This window comes from Anomaloglossus baeobatrachus, chromosome 4, assembly GCF_048569485.1.
Source record: "Anomaloglossus baeobatrachus isolate aAnoBae1 chromosome 4, aAnoBae1.hap1, whole genome shotgun sequence".
Classification (NCBI taxonomy): domain Eukaryota; kingdom Metazoa; phylum Chordata; class Amphibia; order Anura; family Aromobatidae; genus Anomaloglossus; species Anomaloglossus baeobatrachus.
Window position 1 is genome coordinate 506,291,868 of NC_134356.1, and position 18,890 is coordinate 506,310,757.

Here is an 18,890-nt window from a genome sequence, read left to right on the forward strand (position 1 = left end):
CTGGCCAATTCATTGTAGTGGGGGACTTTAATACTGTTATATGGCCCTCTATGGATTCTACAACCAAGACCCCAAGATCCACACCGAGCCCTTTAGAAAAAATGTTTCACTCCAATGATCTCTTTGATATTTGGAGACTACGTAACCCATCGACTAGACTGATTTCACCTTTTTATCCCACCCTCACCAGGTCTACTCTAGAATAGACTATTTTTTAGTTGAGTGGTCCCTTTTGACTACCATTGAAGGTGTGGGGATTCATGATATTTCTTGGTCAGACCACGCCCCTGTGTCCTTATCCATTTCCGAAAGTTGCAATTTACCCCTGCACCTTAATACGTACATTTTAAATCACCTTAATTGTGGCAAGGAGGTCGAACAAGCTATTAAAGAGTATTTTCATGTGAATGACAACGGAGAGGTCCAGCATTCTACCTTGTGGTGCTCTCATAAGGCTAACATTCAAGCTTATTTTATCAAGCAGATGGCACATAACAAAAAAAAAAATATCAGGAACCAAACTTACATTGATCTACATAACAAACTCACACTCCTCCACAGGTTAAATAAAGCCTCCCTTTTGAAGTCGCGGCAGTTAGAGATCTCACAAATTACCAGATTCATGAATTGGACTTATATAAGCATGAACTGGCTTTAAAGAAATTGAAAATGTTGTTTTATTATTATTATTATTATTATTATTATTATTATTATTCTACTGCCAGGGTAGCAAACCCGGAGCTTTGTTGGCCAAGCAAATTAAATACCGACAAGTCAAGACCAGAATCCCATACATTATTCACCCTGACAATTCTAAGTTGATGGATCCTCAAGATATAGCTAATGAATTTACAAAATTTTAGGGTGAGCTATATAATTTATCGTTGGATCCCCTTATGTCTCAACCTACGCTGGCTGGTGTCTCTGAGTTTTTGGGGAGAGTTATTCTCCCTCGGATCACGGAGACAGAGGCAAACGTTCTTTCCCAGCCCTTCAATCTGGAAGAAGTCGTAACGGCTATTAACTCTCTCCCCCTCCACAAGTCCCCCGGCCCAGATGGCTTGCTTAATGATTATTATAACAAGTATAAACTCCTCCTGGTCCCTGTTCTCACAAGGGTATTTAACCAGAGAAGGTCTCAAGCCAAATTTCCACCAGAGATGTTCACAGCCTTAATTGTCACCTTACCCAAACTCTGCAAAACTCTGGACTCCCCGGCCAATTTTTGTCCGATTTCCCTCTCTAATGCAGATTTAAATCGGACGCCTTCCCTGCTCCTAGGACTGGATGCGGAGAAGACATTCAATCGTGTACAATGGGGATATCTGAGGGTAGTGCTTGAAAAATTTTGGTTTTCTGGACATATACTTTCGGCAGTTATGACATTATATACCTCCCCCTCTGCGCAGGTGTACTCTTCAGGGTGCATATCCAGCCCCAATCTCTATTTCCAACAGTACGCATCAGAGGTGCCCTCTTTCGCCATTGATATTCACGCTAGTAATGGTGCCGCTGGCTCAATTAATAAGGAAATCCACAGAAATATCGGGTATAAAAATCGGGTCAACAGAACACAGAATATGACTTTTTGCGGACGATGTCATTTTGTGCTTGACTAATCCTGAATCCTGTCTTCGAGGCGTATCACGAATTATAAATGCAATAGGAAAAGTAAGCTATTATAAAGTAAATGCCTCAAAATCCTTGGTGCTGGGTATTAATATTCCTGAGACCCTTAAAGCCCAGTTGCATAATAAGTATCCCTATGGCTGGACAAAAGGCACTTTACCCTATTTGGGAATTACCCTAACATCTTCGATTAAATCTTGGAAGCTACTAGATCCCCAAAGCAAATTCTCCAAAAGGAGGCGCACAATTCTAAACTTCCTCCCTTGTGGATTAGCCGTATCTCTATAACAAAAATGATGCTCCTCCCTAAGTTAATTTATTATTTCCGCAACCTCCCCATTCTGCTCTCCCATGCCACATTGAGAAGCTTGCAGTCCATTCTGATGTCCTTTATTTGGAATAATAAATGGGCCAGAGTATCGGAGCGGATCTTGTATCTGCCAGAGGAGCAAGGGGGATGGGGTACCCTAACCTCCTTCATTATTATAGAGCTTCATTGATGGATTAGCTTCAATACTGGTGGTCAAATGACACTTCAAAACAATGGGTCGAACTGGAGACTCAGATGATGGGGCTTCCCCGGATCTCCTCACTGTCATGGCTGGTAAGGCTATCTAAAAAAGCAAATTCTTCTTCTTCACCAATGATTCGAGCTGCGATCTCTATGTAGCTGGATAAGAGTGTGGGTCTGCGACTAATTCCGCTCAGGCGGGATGATATCCTGCTGGAGCTACTCAAATACCCTATATCAAGTATTAATTTGGAGGGGTAGATTGCTAAAGGCATTACCACAGTGGGTAAATGATATCATTCAGATACATTGAGAACCTTTTCAGACTTTGTGCAATCATACGGTATCCAGAATAGTGATTTTTTTATTTATTTACAAGTGTGACATTTTCTTGCTACCCTGGATGGAGAATCTCCCCCTTTACGCTCCCCCTATGAATACTATTTTTATACAAATAGGGATTCAGCCAAGGGCACTACTCAGGCTTGTAAAGCTCTAGTACGCGATCCCTCTCCTCTGTCCCTTCTATTTGTCGGGAAATGGGAAAGAGATCTGGGACATCCTTTTCTGCAGAGGAATGGTCTTTTATTTTTAGCATTAATAAAAAACCTCCCACTGTATTGGTCACTTGGAAGCTTCCCGAAAGCTCTTATATAAGTGGTATTTCACTGTGTACAGAATTAACAACATTTTCCCACACTCTTCCCCTCAGTGCTGGAGGTGCGATACGGAGGTGGGCTCACTACCTCACTACTCCATGTGTGGTGGTCATGTGGACAGCTCCAGGGGTAATGGACCCAGATACAATCCATCCTATGGTCCATACTGCAAATGGATATACCGTGGGGTGCAGTTACTGCTTTGTTATCATTGGACTTGGACAAGATTCCTGAAAAAACCCCAAAGCGTCTAGTAAGGGGTTGCCATGGTCGCACAGGCAGCATAGATTTATGTTATAAATTGATTAGGTGACGAATGAGTTAATATATTTGAATTTTTTGCGGTTCTGTGATGTAACGCGGACAGTTGGTAGATCTGGTTTGTACCAGCTGTTGCACGCCTTTTTTCCCCCGCAGGTGGTTTAAAAAATAAGTGCGGGAAAAAAGATTATTTAAGGCTGACAGGTCAGACAGCTGTTTAGTCCAGCTGATGAAGATTGAGAAGCATGGAAGAGCTCCTGCAACAGCTGCTGAGAAGAGGCGGCGAACGGGGAGGCAAAGAGTGGCTGAGATAATGTCTGGAAGTTACCGCTCCGTCGGCGATTCCAGAAGGGGATGAATCAGCGACTACGCCAGAACTACTGCCTGAAGAAATTGCTGGGTCCGTGGCTGAAGCGGTGATGGACAAGAACCTGCGGAGAAAGAGGCAAAGAAGAGAAGCGTACTCACCGCCGGCGGCTGCATCCAGGAAGAACACGAGTGAGCGGAGGAAGTCGTCGGTGTCAAATTCCCTCGGTGCGGCATCGTGAGATCAGCGATGTCATCAGAACAAGCATCGCGGCAACAGGAAGTCGGGCCAGGTCACCTGATCGGAGAGGCCGGAAGAAGATGGCGGCGGCCGGTGAGCGGGGACGCAGCAGAGTTCGGGGTGTTCAGCCGCTGCCTGCGCAACAGAGCAAACCTAGGGCAGCGGCGGCACTCGGGGCCTGGGTGGGCGGTATGCCTGCTGTGTCCATGGGACATGAAGAGGATGTCCGGAGCTGCCCTGAAGAGGATCCCCACACTTCTGGCGCCGGGTTCAGTGATGAGGGGTCTGGAGGAAGCCTTTGCCAGCAGGACGCCACAAGGGGTGAGATGTCTTCTACCCCTTTTCCTACGCAGAACACATTCCCCAATGATTTTAAAGAGGTTGTCTTTAACACATTAGTTGAGAATTTTAAAAGTGGTAATCTTAATTTACCTTTTATAAATAGTGTAGGTAGCAATAGAGCTCAGGGTGTTCCGGATTCTTTTCTTAAAGAGGCTCTGACTTGTGAGTTATCACCGCTCGGCTTTCACTTGAGTGCCTCTGTTAGGGAAAGGATCTGGAATGGGGAATTTATTGATTTATTTTCGTTACTTCCAATTAATAGGGATCAGCAGCATAAATTGGATAGGAAGGATGATAAACATGATAATGATGATAGAAAAAAGGTTTTTAAATCATTTAATAATTGGATCCAAGCCTTTTCCATTTATGCTGCTGTTTTAGGGGGAAAAAAAGATCTGATTTATGTAGTGGATTATTTCAGCACGTAGATATCATTCTGGAGGTCTACCGCAATTTTGGTGGCACAGCATGGTTAATCTACGATGAATCTTTTAGACAAAAAATGGCAGTTCATTCCAATATTAAGTGGGGGGTAAAAGACGTAGGCCTCTGGCTGAATTTGATGCTTCCTCAGCAGAATAATATGGTAAGACAGAATTCTCAGGTGGTAAAAAAAAGGTGTGTGTTTCGTGTTTAACGAGTCCTCGTGCAAATGGTTAAATAACTGTCGTTTTCGACATGAATGTTCGTTTTGCGGAGGAACACACCCCGTGTCTAAATGTTTCAAGAAACATGCACAAAATAGTACTCAGGGACCTTCCATTAAAAAATAACTTAGTAAAAGCATTGACGCCGGTGAGAGTGGAAAAAATGCAGCCATGGCTCGATCTGTTTCCAGACAGCGTGAAGCGTGAGATGGTCCTTGGGGGGGTTTTCTCATGGATTTTTTGTCCCTGAGTTTAAGGGTGTTGGTTGTTATATCTTTGAGAATTTGGCATTAGTAAAGGAGTATCCTGGTATTGTTAAGGAAAAGATTGAGAAAGTTGTTGAAGCTGGAAGAGTCGCTAGTCCGTTTAGTTCCCCCACCATTTTCTAATTTTAGAGTTTCTCCTCTTGGGCCAGTGCGTAAAAAAGAAGTGGGTAGATTTAGACTTATTCATCATTTATCATATCCAAAAGGATGTTCTCTAAATGATAAAAATTGATCCATCTAGTATGGCGGTAAAATATGCGTCTTTTGATATGGCGGTAGATTTACTTAGGCAGTTTGGAAAAAATGCGTTATTGTCAAAAGCTGACATTAAGTCAGCTTTTAGGTTGTTACTTGTTACCAATTAATCCGCTAGGTTTTAATTCTAGATGATTTTTTGTTTATAGGTGATAGTAATTCTATCGTTTGTGCTGATTTGTTGTTCAAATTTATGGAGCTGGTTAGTTTGTTTGGGGTCCATTTAGCTGATGAAAAAACGTTTTATCCATGTTGCAGGCTGGAGTTTTTAGGTATTGTTATTGATTCTAATAAAATGGGAGTGTGTGTTGCCAGAGGAGAAAGTCTCGAAGTTAAAATTGCTGATCAGTGACATGATAGTTAAGGAGAAAACTAGTTTGAAGGATTTACAATCTCTATTGGGTTCATTAAATTTTGCGTTAAGGATTATCCCGATGGGCAGAGTTTTTTCTAGGAGCTTATATGGCGCTACAAAAGGTGTTAAGTCTTCCCAGGCTCATATTAGGTTAACTAGAGGAGGATTTGTCCATTTGGATGGAATTTTTACGAGATTTTAATGGTATTTCTTGTTGGCAGGATGATTTTAGGTCCTCTGAATCTTTATCTTTGCATTCAGGTGGAACCAGTCTTGTTGGCTATGGGGTAATTTTTAATGGTCATTGGTCGGCCAGTAGTTCGCCTTAGTCATGGTTATGTAAAAATGTCACTAAGAGTATTACAGTGCTTGAGCTGTTTCCTATTTTGGTAGCAGTTGTAATTTGGGGCCATTTCTTGACAAATAAAAGAATAGTTTTTTATTCCGATAATCAGGGGGTAGTTTTTAGTATCAACACTTTATCCTGCAAATGTTTCTGGACAGCAAAAATGTTAAGGCATCTTGTCTTAATGTGTCTCAAATTTAATATTTGGATAAAAGCTTCATACATTACAAGTAGAAATAATAGTTTGGCTAATTCTCTTTCTCACCAGCAGTGGGTGAAGTTTCGGCAACTGTTACCCGATGCCGATCCAGACAACACCTCTTGCCCTCCTCATCTTTGGGACATTCTATGGGATTAGTTGCGGGTGTCATTAAAAATGCATTGGCTGATAGATCATGGACCGGGTACGCAGTCGCATGGAAGAAATGGCGTGATTTTTGTCTGCATAGGAATTTTAATTTTCTTGAGACAAAAATGGACTCAGTCTTACTATTTGTGCATGAGTTATGGAAAGAAGAGATCAGTTATGGTTCATTAGCAAAAGTTATTGCTGGTGTATCATTTTTTATGAAAATTCATGGTAATCCCCCGTTGAATAGTTTTTTCCCTGTCAAACAAGTGTTATAGGGTTTAAAAAGGTCTGGGTCTCATCCTGACAAGAGGTGTCTAATTTCTTATAAATTATTGGGTAAACTTTGCGACACTTTACCGTTGATATGTTTTGACCAGTTTCAAACTTGTTTGTTTCGAACGGCTTTCATTCTTATGTTTTTTGCTGCCCTGAGAATTAGCGAGTTAATGAGTGTTAGTAAGCGACAGTTGTCAGGTTTATCAGTGGGTGATGTGATATTATCAGAGCATCAGTTACTGATTACTTTACGTAGATCCAAGACTGATCAACTTGGTAAAGGGTTTTTGATTACATTAAAAAAAATTGTTGATTCTTGTTTGTGTCCATTTATTAATGTAAAAACTTGGTTACAGCTGCGTCCTAATGTGCCTGGTTCTCTTTTGGTACATGCTAATGGGGAACCTGCCACCATATTTCAATTCAATAGTGTTTTAAAAAAATGTTTAGTCAAATTGAATATTAGTTAAAAAAAAATGTCCTCCCATTCTTTTAGAATTGTGCTGCCACGGAGGCTGCCATGCTCGGGTTAGGTGATGACAGAATAAAATATATTGGATGTTGGAAGTCAAAGAGGTTTAAGTCTTATATTCGCCCTAATGTATTGTTCTAATCATTCCCCATTTTTTCAGGTCCTTTGACGGTATGGATAGTAGGACATTCTTTTATTTATTGGGCACAGAAGCGAGCTGGGTGCAGGAATTATACAAAAAATTATCTTTTCAGCAAGAATTACTTCAATTTTTTTGGTTTGGGTATAGGGGTCTTCGATGGCTCAGTCTGATTAATGTATTAAATGATTTGATTTCTATTGCTCCTTTTCCTGACCTAATCATCATCCACCTTGGCGGTAATGACGTAAGAAAAATTAATACATTGCAGATATTATTTCAAATGCGCAGGGACTTAATGCTTATTAAAAGCCCTTTTCTGGACACAGTCTTAGTTTATTTGGAAATGGTGCCACGCTTAATTTGGGTGTTGTTTTATGAATAATATAAGGAAGAGAATTAATAAAGAACTGGAAATTTTTTTTGGAGTTTTAGGTGGTTTCACATACTGTCATGTGGACTTGGAGGGTTTTACTCCTTGTTTATTCAAACAGGATTGGGTACACCTGTCTGAAATAGGCTTGGATATTTTTAATTTGGGCTTACAGTCTGTGGTTGAGAGGTGGCTGTGTGGTGGGGGGGGGGGGGGGGCACGTCTGTTTAGTCGTGTTCTGGTGGAAAAATCACCCAGTTCTTCTGGGTGTATTTGGTTGAATTCTTTCTGGTTTTTATTATGGAGTTATGATATATGTTTGGTTTAAATAATTTGTATATGGGGTTTATCTTTGATGGTTAATTGTTTATTAGTAACTCTTATTGAACCATCACGGCCACTTTTCATCCACACATTGTCTTTGTCTCTTTATTTATTTAATTTAAGTTTTAATGAAAGTATGCCTTGTGCTACAATGTGGAAGATGACTTAATTGCATCCCATGTTCTTGCAGTAGCCAGATTGGTTGATCGATACCAACTGGAAATCGTCCAAGATACTCTCCATTCAGGAGATAACGAACAGGATTCATAATAATTGTGTCATGGAACATATGATAGCCAGCCAAATAGGAACTCTAGAAAAATTCAGATCCCGATGGGACAAATGGTTTCAGTTATCCAGTTATGCGTTATAGCGAGAATATGTGTAGGAGGGTTTAATGGTGTGAATAGCGATAGCCGAGTCGAGCCTCGGGTGGACCGGAATAACCCTGTATTGTGTCATGTTCTAGTATGGTGAAAGGGATAAATCTCTGAATCATAATGTGTGATCTGATCCAATAATTTGGTATGTTCTTCTTTCTCTTTCCTCCCTTCTCCTTTTCTCACCCTTCTTCTTTTGATTATGCTTCTCTTCCATTATCTTTAACTGGTGTTAGGTTTCTAAGGAGCGTTTAACTGGTACACAACCATTGAAGAATTGTGATTGTTGACATGACAAGAAGTGTATTTCTCAAATTGTTTGTACATGTTAATTTGAAATCAATAAAAGTTTATATTAAAAAAAAAAAATCATAATGGAGGTATCAGTAGATAATGCAGACTATGGTGGGTCCCAAGTATAGAAAGTTGGAAATTACGTCTCAATGTAGCAAACTGAAAACTGGTTAAGAATAATTGGGGTTCCTTTCACGTTTTGCTATCAGGCCCCAACACAGTGTAATGTACCTAGATATTTTAAGATTTTATCTGGGTCCAAAGGACCAACAAGACTTTTGTGAAATTGCCTTCACGTTTAACCAAGTCAAATAATTGCTTCATTACAGAACAAAAAGAAAGCCGCAGACAATGCTGGAAGCAGCAGTATGGGAAGCAATGCATCAGAATCTATTATTACCCGCTTACTACAGGGCGTTATCAGACAAAACACAACTTGCTTGGTATGTGGAAACACAAAACACAAGGACGACAATTTTACTGTACTGTCACTTTCTTTGGCCTCTGAGGACGAAACCTCTGTACAGGTAAGATGTATTAACATGCAGGAAGTAGTCACTCATGTTTACAAAGACAGAAATATTAAATACATATATTCCAGCTTCAATTCTTCTCATAGATTACACAGATATATCATACATGTAAATAGATTGGTGCATTGTGTAGTGCGCATGCGGTCTTTGACCTTACCTCGTACCTACACATTACAGTACTTTGATCTGCCCTCATGAAAGTGTGCCTGCGCAGGACCGCAATTGCAGCCTGTGTGAATGACATAGGACACGTCATGCACATGGGCCTGCGAAGAAGGAGGACCGCGATCGCAAAAGAGAGGAGGCGCCGGACTGGAGAGCAGCGACACCCATCGAACCAGACTGCCCCCTAGGTGTCTATAATAAAATAGTTTTTTACGTTACACAACGCAGCCTGGGCTCTTATATACAGTATTCTGGAATGTAGTATATAACGGCTTACTGGTGGTGGCCGCAGCTTATAGTCGCCAAATCTGGTGACAAGTTCCCTTTAATATCTAGGATCCAAAATCCCCGTTCTCTGAATCGCTGAGGATCTCAGCAGTCAGACTTCAGTAATAATCAGGTTATCCATAGTTTTTATTTAATTTTTTTAAAACACTTTTTTTATCCCCTTATCTCTATAATTTTTTGTACATTATAGGAATGCCTTGAATGTTTCTTTCAACAAGTATCGCTGACGGGAACAGATAAAATCTTCTGTGTCTTTTGTAAAATGAAACAAAATGCTACAGTCAAAGCCCAGATATGGAAACTTCCCAGGATTCTAATGCTCCATTTTAAAAGGTATGATGGCAGTCCATTCTGATAATAAATGACACATTTGAAGTATTAATATTTCTTAAGAATGCATAACTTAGAAGTCCAAACTAATGTAAATGTCATGCAAGAAATGTCACTAAACCAATGTGTGTGATTAGCATTTACTACAGTCTGGTCTGATGTAGAAGCAAATTACTTCCAGTAAATTCAATACGTCAGTAAGATGCTTAATATCTCAGAAGCAATTCCCTACATTTAATATAATCTAAACCTGCATTACATGGAGCGACTTTCAGATGATGAGGCCTTCTGCACATGTCTGGATTCTGGATCTGTTTTTCAGTTTCCTATACATAATAAGGCACCAGTGCAATTCTATTGGGTCATAACTTCCATCACACATTTTTTGTGTAAAGGAAGCCTTTTAGAGAATTTTTCTACAAGCTAGGAAAAAAACATTGCCTCAAAAGCAAACAACATTTTAGGGTGTAAAAAAAGATAGATTAGATCCCGTGATCCCAACGTATTGTTCCCCCTCTATAAATCACTTGAAAGGCCACATCTAGAATATGGGTCTAGTTTTGGGCTCCACATTTTGTAAAAGATATTCAGAAGTTAAGGCCCCGTCACACGCAGAGATAAATCTTTGGCAGATCTGTAGTTGCAGTGAAATCATGGACATATTGTTCCATTTGTACACAGCCACAAACCTGGCACTGATTGTCCACAATTTCACTGCAACCACAGATCTGCCGCAGATTTATCTCTGTGTGTGACAGGGCCTTTAGAGTCAGACCTAAGGAGGGCAACTATATTATTGCAAGGAATGGAAGGCCTCCCATATGATGAGGTTGAAAAAGTTGAAATTGTTTAGCTTAGAAAAAAGTCGTCTCAGGGGAGATCTCATTTAGATGTATAAATACATGTGTGGTCAATATAAAGGACTGGCACATGACTTATTCCTTCCAAAGACAATATTAAGGACCAGGGGCATTCACTGAGAGTGGAAGAAAGGCGATTCCGGCAGCTAAATAGGAAAGGGTTCTTTACAGTTAGAGCAGCCAGACTGTGGAATGCCCTAGTACAAGAGGTAGTAATGGCTGACAAATATAACAACTTTTAAAAAAGGCTTGATGATTTCCTCAGTACACACAACATTGTGGGTTATAGAAATTAAGTGATCAAATTATATACGGTAACTGGTGGAGGAAGGTTGAACTTGATGGACCCTGGTCTTTTTTCTACCTATGTAACTATGCAAAGGAGATACCACATTTGGTTAAATAAACTTATATTTGAACACATTATAACTAAAAAGCTTTTATGACATCTCATTCTAAATCCATAGGCAGTAATATGGAGGTTGTCGCCCTTTAAAGCTGTAACAGTTTCCACTCTTCTGGGAATGAGCCGAGGTCAAGGTTCTGTGTGGGCAGTCCAATTGTTCCACAAGAACCTCACCCAACCATGCCTTTATTGACCTTGTTTTGTTCACATGGGTACAGTCATACTAAAACAGAGTAGGGCCTTCCCCAATCTGTTCCCACACAGTTGGAAGCATGTATTTGTCAAGAGTGTCTTGATATTCCGAACAATTAAGATTACCCTTCAATTGTATGCAGCTGCTCTCTATGCCCCCCATGCACCTCGCCAGAAATGCTACTCCACTCATTGACAGGAATAGCATTTGTGGCTTAATGATAATCTTTCACCAGGTTTTTGCTATGTAATCTGAAAGCACCGTAATAAAGAGACAGATGCCTTGATTGCAGTGATGTGTCACTTATTGGGCAGTGCATTGCTACTTCAATAGAATTAGCATTTTATTGGGAGTAGATTATCACTAGAGGAAAACTTGGCACAAGCAGGGATGTATAACCCCACCCCCAGGACTGATTAGCAGCTCTGTATCACTAAAGAATGTACACAGAAAGCTGTGGTGAGGGCCAGGTTATAGAGTGATCAACATCTGAGCTCTGCTTTATCTGCAGTAGAGAAAACTGTGACTATCATAACTGCTGTCCCCCAGAAAAGAGATACATGGCTGGAATAGTGGTCTCTGCCTCTACACCATAGTGCTGTCAGATTACATAGTAACCTGCTAACAGAATCCCTTTAACCCCTTCACTACCATGGACGGATATATCCGTCATGGAGTGTGTCCCTTTAAGCTCCGCCCCCTGCCGCGGGCAGGCGGCGGCGGTTGGCACACATATCAGCTGTTTTCAACAGCTGACATGTGTGCCTGCTAGCCGCGGGTGAAATCGCTTCCACCCGCGGCCATTAATCCCTTAAATCTTGCTGCCAAAGTCTGGCAGCAAGATCTAAATGCGCGCGGCCATGTTTTTTACTTACCGCCGCCCCCACTGGAAGTCACGTGCGTGATCACGTGACTATCGGTGGTTGCCATTGTAGCACAGGGTCATGTGATAATGCCTGCAGCTATGATGTTTCACTTTCGTTTTCCCTCGGCATGGAACAGAGGGAAAAAGAAAGTGACTGTATCTGCTGTTTACAGCTGTATAGCTGTGATCAGCAGATAGTAATAGCGATCGGATTGCTGATCGCTATAGCCCCCTAGGGGGACTAATAAAATTTAAAAAAAAAAGTAAAAAAAAAAGTTTTTTAAAAAAAAAACCAAAAAACCCTAAAAGTTCAAATCACCCCCCTTTCCCCCCATTGAAAATTAAAGGGTTAAAAAATAAATAAATATACACATATTTGGTATCGCCGCGTTCAGAAATGCCCGATCTATCAAAATATAAAATCAATTAATCTGATTGGTAAACGGCGTAGTGGCAAAAAAATTCCAAACGCCAAAATTATGTTTTTTGGTCGCCGCAAGTTTTACGCAAAATGCAATAACAGGCGATCAAAACGTAGCATCTGCGCAAAAATGGTACCATTAGAAATGTCAGCTCGAGACGCAAAAAATAAGCAGTCACTGAGCCATAGCTCCCAAAAAATAAGAACGCTACGTGTTTCGGAAAATGGCGCAAAATGTGTGCCACTTTTATTGGACAAACTTGTGAATTTTTTTTAACCCCTTAGATACAAGTAAACCTATACATGTTTGGTGTCTACAAACTCGCACCGACCTCAGGCATCATGCCCACACATCAATTTTACCATATAGTGAACACCGTGAATAAAACATCCCAAAAACTATTGTGCCATCACACTTGTTTTGCAATTTTTCCGCATTTGGATTTTTTTTGCTGTTTTCCAGTACACCATATGGTAAAACTTATGGTTTCATTTAAAAGTACAACTTGTCCCACAAAAAACAAGCCCTCATATGGCAAGATTGACGGAAAAATAAAAAAGTTACGGCTCTCGGAAGAAGGGGAGCAAAAAACAAGAACGCAAAAACGGAAAGTGCCCCAGGGCTGAAGGGGTTAAGAAACTATCAGCTTGAATGAATTTGATGGGCACAACCATGAGCAGAATATTATCAATACCATGGATGGCAAGAAGACCAAACAAATCAATTTTGGAACAAATCAAGCCAGACAGGTCACTATAAGCAAGGATCACCAAGCTACTACTTGCTTACACATCATATGTAGACAACAATCACTGGAGAGAGACATCATGGTTGGAAGTATAGAAGGAACAAGGAGAAGAAGAAAACCAGCAACCAGATGGCTTGAAACTATCACGTTAACAGCGTAGAAGACCCTGGTGGACTTATCTAGTCTTGCACAAGATCGATTTTATCTTCCTACAAAGCATTCATCCATCAAGTCGCCATGCTTTGAGATTGAGCTGAAGGCTGCTAAATAATAAATAATAGCCATGCCCCTTCCCGCATCCTTCCCAGTTCTGCCAATTTGGACGGTTATGAATGAATCTGGGATGAAAAACAGCAAAAGTCACAAACATTCTGTGTAAATCATGTCAATTATGTGTCAAAACACTGTGACTTTTCAAATTAAAAAACCTGTCGTAAACGCTTTGATGATTTGTCCACTATGTTTCTCAGCATTGGACGACTCCACTATGTAATATTATGTGGTATGCTGCTTCCTACCTGAGGGGCTGTGGTTCCTAAACACTTCCACTTTTCAGTCAGATATTGTAATTTTTTCCCCATAAATATTCTACTGGCTGCCTTGTTACAAAGATGCTATCCTGTTACAGGATTAAGCTCAAATTCAGTGATCTCTTTAGATTGATTGTATAGGCAGATTGCATGGCTAGATGTATTTGTATACTTACAATATATAATACATAAAGTCTTTACTTTCATATAATATTACCGATCTCCCTCCCAGGTTTGAATATAAAAGTCATAGGAAGAGAAAGCTGAAGACAAGTGTAGAGTTTCCTCTGAACAATTTGGATCTTTCTCCATTTCTCTCATCATCTAATGCAAAACCCCAGATGTATAAGTTATATGCTGTAGTGGTAAGTATATAGTATATTTGGTGAATTAAAAGATCACTATAGCTGAAGAAAAAAAACAAACAACAAACTTCTGACATGTCATAGTAGCATGGACAATCAAGGGGGGCTCTCGGCACTCAAAATGGGACATGTCATAGTAGCATGTCAAAAGTATTGATTATCCAAAGTTCTGGTTTGGAGATATCCTACCTTCCCCACACAACAGCCAGAATAAGGGTCAGAAGCCGTGACTGGAATTCCTAAAGCCTTACTCCAATTAGAATGTGAAGACCATCAAACTAAGGTTACGTTCACACGTTCAGTATTTGGTCAGTATTTCACATCAGTATTTGTAAGTCAAAATCATTAGTGGGACAATCAAAGGAAAAGCATAATAGAAAGAAACGCATGCTCCACTTGCACATTTTTCACTCAATCCTGGTTTTGGCTTATAAATACTGATGTAAACTTTTTCCAAATACTGACTGTGTGAACGCGGCCTATAGCAGAGTCTCCACCTTAAGCTCATATTGATTTTAGAACTGTATCTTGACGATATTATGGTAAACAGCTAAAATGCCAAAACTTGTGTCACTGTCCAAATATTTCTGGACCTTACTGTCAAACACTGCCCTGGGGATGTTAGAGTTTGTGCATGTCACCATTATCACATACACTGCAACAATCAAGAGAGGCCGTACTGGGCCCTGCCTTGAAAGGGAGGTCAACATGACTCGATTAGGATAGGAATTAAACTGGGAGCAAGTGACTGGGGTTAGGCAGGGGTTAAAAGATACTTAGAGGGTGCGGAAAAGGGGATTTGAAGTAGCATTGAGGGTGTATTCAAGGAAAAGGTGGGCCTATTAGGGGGTTTAAGAGGGTTGGTCCATTAGTGAGGGCATCCATTTTAGGGACGGAGAGCGGAGCAATCTACTGTCAACAGGTTGTTCCTGAGTGCCAGCTTACCTGCCCCGAGAAGATGGAGTCTGTGGATGCAGTGCTGCAGCAACTTAGGGACGCTTCCGGCGTTATGGGATCTGACTGGCTCCAGGCATCGCTGCCCAGCTTGCTGCAGGGGGCTGGGGGTGTTCCAGTACAGCAATCCCTTGAACCACGCTAGTCGCGGAGGACTAGGCCTCCGGCGCGCGTAAACCCAGAAGTTACCCCTGGGTCTGGCACCATCTAAGGAGCCCCTCAGGGGACCCCCCAGGTCAGGGCACCACCAGGCCCACCACCTTGCACCGCTCTCATCCTGGAAGGAATCTGACATCACAGTGGGACCTGAAGCTGAGGGAGGTGTCGATCTCCCTCTCATCCATGATAGCGCAGGAAGAGCCAGGAGTGGCAGCGGTGGGTCCCCGGGAGTCGGAGGGATCTACTCGGTGTGGAGGAGAGGGAGCTGGGGTCTCTCAGCAGCAGCTACAGAGCGGGAAGCACTCGGCTGGCCCTACCGCTATGGAAGGAAGCAGGGCATGCCTCCCTACAGGTGCAAGGTGCACAGCAGTCTCAGCTTCCAACCAGCAGATGCAAGCCTGCCCCCAGCAGATGATGGCTTTCGGCTGGCAGGCACAGGCCCGCCCCTTGCTGATGACAACTTCCGGCCAAAAGGCGCTGGGCCTCCCCCTGCAAGTGATGCCTCCCGGCCAGCAGGTGCTGGACTCTTCCCCTTCGGACAGCGATATGGCAATGTGTAGTAAAGAGTGGCCCTCTCCCCAACGCCAGTATGGATACACTCTCATCAAGCCTCCCCCCCCCCTCAAGGCTGTGGGGCCTCTGCTGGAAACATATCTGAAGACCGAAGACAACATCAGGATCATCGGCTACTGGTTCACAGCACCCAGGCAGGCAGGTGAGAACACCTTTTATTTTTCCCTTAACTCCATACTACCTCCCCCTTTAATTAGTGGTGCTGGGGTGCCATCAGGGAGGTAGGGACAGGTGCAGATATGTTAGCGCAGGGCCTCCGCACGTTAGTAGCCATTTTAGGGATGGCACCGGCAGTGGCATGGACAGATAGTTCAAGTTTAACTTCGGAAACTGCCGGGGTTAAAATCTCCCCTCAAAACATAAAAATTTTTTGGCTGTAGCTGCGACGGTGCAGATGCCAATCCTGGACATATATATATATATATATACACACACACACACACACACAGCTTTATATATTAGATATCTAATATATAAAGCTGAATGTGTGTGTGTGTGTGTATGTATGTATGTATGTTTGTCTGGGATTGGCATCTGCACCGCCGCAGCTACAGCCACAAAATTTTGCACACTCACACGTCTGGACCCCGAGAGCGTCATAGGCAATGTTTTGAGGGGAACTTTTAACCCCGCGCTTTACAGTTATTTGCCAAAAAACCTGCCTCCATTAAAGCGAATGGAGCTGGGAGCCACAGTGCAGCCAGAACTTCAGAAGAATGCGCAGCCACGCCCTTATATGGAATGTTGGCGTGTCACAATGCAGCCAGGGAAAGAGACAGACAGGGTAAGAAACAGACATAGACAGGGTAAGAGACAGACACAAAGAGACAGACTGACAGGGAAAGAGACCGACGGGGAAAGAGAGGGAAAGAGAGAGACAGGTTAAGAGACAGACACAGACAGGTAAAGAGACAGACACAGACAAAGACACAGACACAGGGAAACAGACAGGGAAAGAGAGACAGGGTAAGAGACAGATAAAGGAAAAGAGACAGAGGGAAAGAGACAGACAAGGAAAGAGAGGGACAGAGACAGACAGGGAAAGAAACAGACAGCAAAAGTGACAGAGATAGATAGACAGACAGGGAAAGAGATTGAGACAGACGGAGAAAGAGACAGACAGGGAAAGAGACAGACAAAGAGAGAGAGAGAGATAGAGAGATACATACAGAGGGAGAGACAGATAGAGAATGGGAGAGAAACAGAGACAGTTACTATCCCGGGCAGCGGATATTGTGTGTAGAATAAATTTTTGTTAATACATTCTATTTTGTTAACAACAGTTATTAACCCGGGCGAAGCCGGGTAGTACAGTGTATGTAATATTTATATTATATATATATAATATATATATATATACATATATATATAATATATATATACAGTGCCTACAAGTAGTATTCAACCCCCTGCAGATTTAGCAGGTTTGATAACATGCAAATAAGTTAGAGCCTGCAAACTTCAAACAAGAGCAGGATTTATTAACAGATGCATAAATCTTACAAACCAACAAGTTATGTTGCTCAGTTAAATTTTAATAAATTTTAAACATAAAAGTCTGGGTCAATTATTATTCAACCCCTAGGTTTAATATTTTGTGGAATAACCCTCGTTTGCAATTACAGCTAACAATCATCCTTTATAAGACCTGATCAGGCCGGCACAGGTCTCTGGAGTTATCTTGGCCCACTCCTCCATGCAGATCTTCTCCAAGTTATCTAGGTTCTTTGGGTGTCTCATGTGGACTTTAATCTTGAGCTCCTTCCACAAGTTTTCAATTGGGTTAAGGTCAGGAGACTGACTAGGCCACTGCAACACCTTGATTTTTTCCCTCTTGAACCAGGCCTTGGTTTTCTTGGCTGTGTGCTTTGGGTCATTGTCTTGTTGGAAGATGAAATGACGACCCATCTTAAGATCCTTGATGGAGGAGCGGAGGTTCTTGGCCAAAATCTCCAGGTAGGCCGTGCTATCCATCTTCCCATGGATGCGGACCAGATGGCCAGGCCCCTTGTCTGAGAAACAGCCCCACAGCATGATGCTGCCACCACCATGCTTGACTGTAGGGATGGTATTCTTGGGGTCGTATGCAGTGCCATCCAGTCTCCAAACGTCACGTGTGTGGTTGGCACCAAAGATCTCGATCTTGGTCTCATCGGACCAGAGAACCTTGAACCAGTCTGTCTCAGAGTCCTCCAAGTGATCATGAGCAAACTGTAGACGAGCCTTGACATAACGCTTTGAAAGTAAAGGTACCTTACGGGCTCGTCTGGAACAGAGACCATTGCGGTGGAGTACGTTACTTATGGTATTGACTGAAACCAATGTCCCCACTGCAATGAGATCTTCCCGGAGCTCCTTCCTTGTTGTCCTTGGGTTAGCCTTGACTCTTCGGACAAGCCTGGCCTCGGCACGGGTGGAAACTTTCAAAGGCTGTCCAGGACGTGGAAGGCTAACAGTAGTTCCATAAGCCTTCCACTTCCGGATGATGCTCCCAACAGTGGAGACAGGTAGGCCCAACTCCTTGGAAAGAGTTTTGTACCCCTTGCCAGCCTTGTGACCCTCCACGATCTTGTCTCTGATGGCCTTGGAATGCTCCTTTGTCTTTCCCATGTTGACCAAGTATGAGTGCTGTTCACAAGTTTGGGGAGGGTCTTAATTAGTCAGAAAAGGCTGGAAAAAGAGATTATTAATCCAAACATGTGAAGCTCATTGTTCTTTGTGCCTGAAATACTTCTTAATACTTTAGGGGAACCAAACAGAATTCTGGTGGTTTGAGTGGTTGAATAATAAATGACCCTCTGAATAAACTTTTCACCATTTAAAAAAAAAAAAACAAATAAAGAAATAACATTCTTTTTTGCTGCAGTGCATTTCACACTTCCAGGCTGATCTACAGTCCAAATGTCACAATGCCAAGTTAATTCCGAATGTGTAAACCTGCTAAATCTGCAGGGGGTTGAATACTACTTGTAGGCACTGTATATATATCATATATATATATAATATATATAATATATAATATATATATTATATATATATATTATATATAGATATATATATATTATATATAG

General features: G+C 41.8%; 1 protein-coding gene across 1 annotated transcript in view; it reads left to right on the top strand.

Annotated features, from left to right (window-relative positions):
* The window catches only part of USP50 (ubiquitin specific peptidase 50), a 61,843-nt gene that overhangs the window by 28,574 nt on the left and 14,379 nt on the right, over window positions 1–18,890 (top strand). The window contains exons 4-6 of the mRNA XM_075342765.1: window positions 8,758–8,955; window positions 9,605–9,747; window positions 14,001–14,133. Coding sequence (XP_075198880.1) covers window positions 8,758–8,955; window positions 9,605–9,747; window positions 14,001–14,133 — 474 coding nt within the window. The remainder of the gene's footprint in view (window positions 1–8,757; window positions 8,956–9,604; window positions 9,748–14,000; window positions 14,134–18,890) is intronic.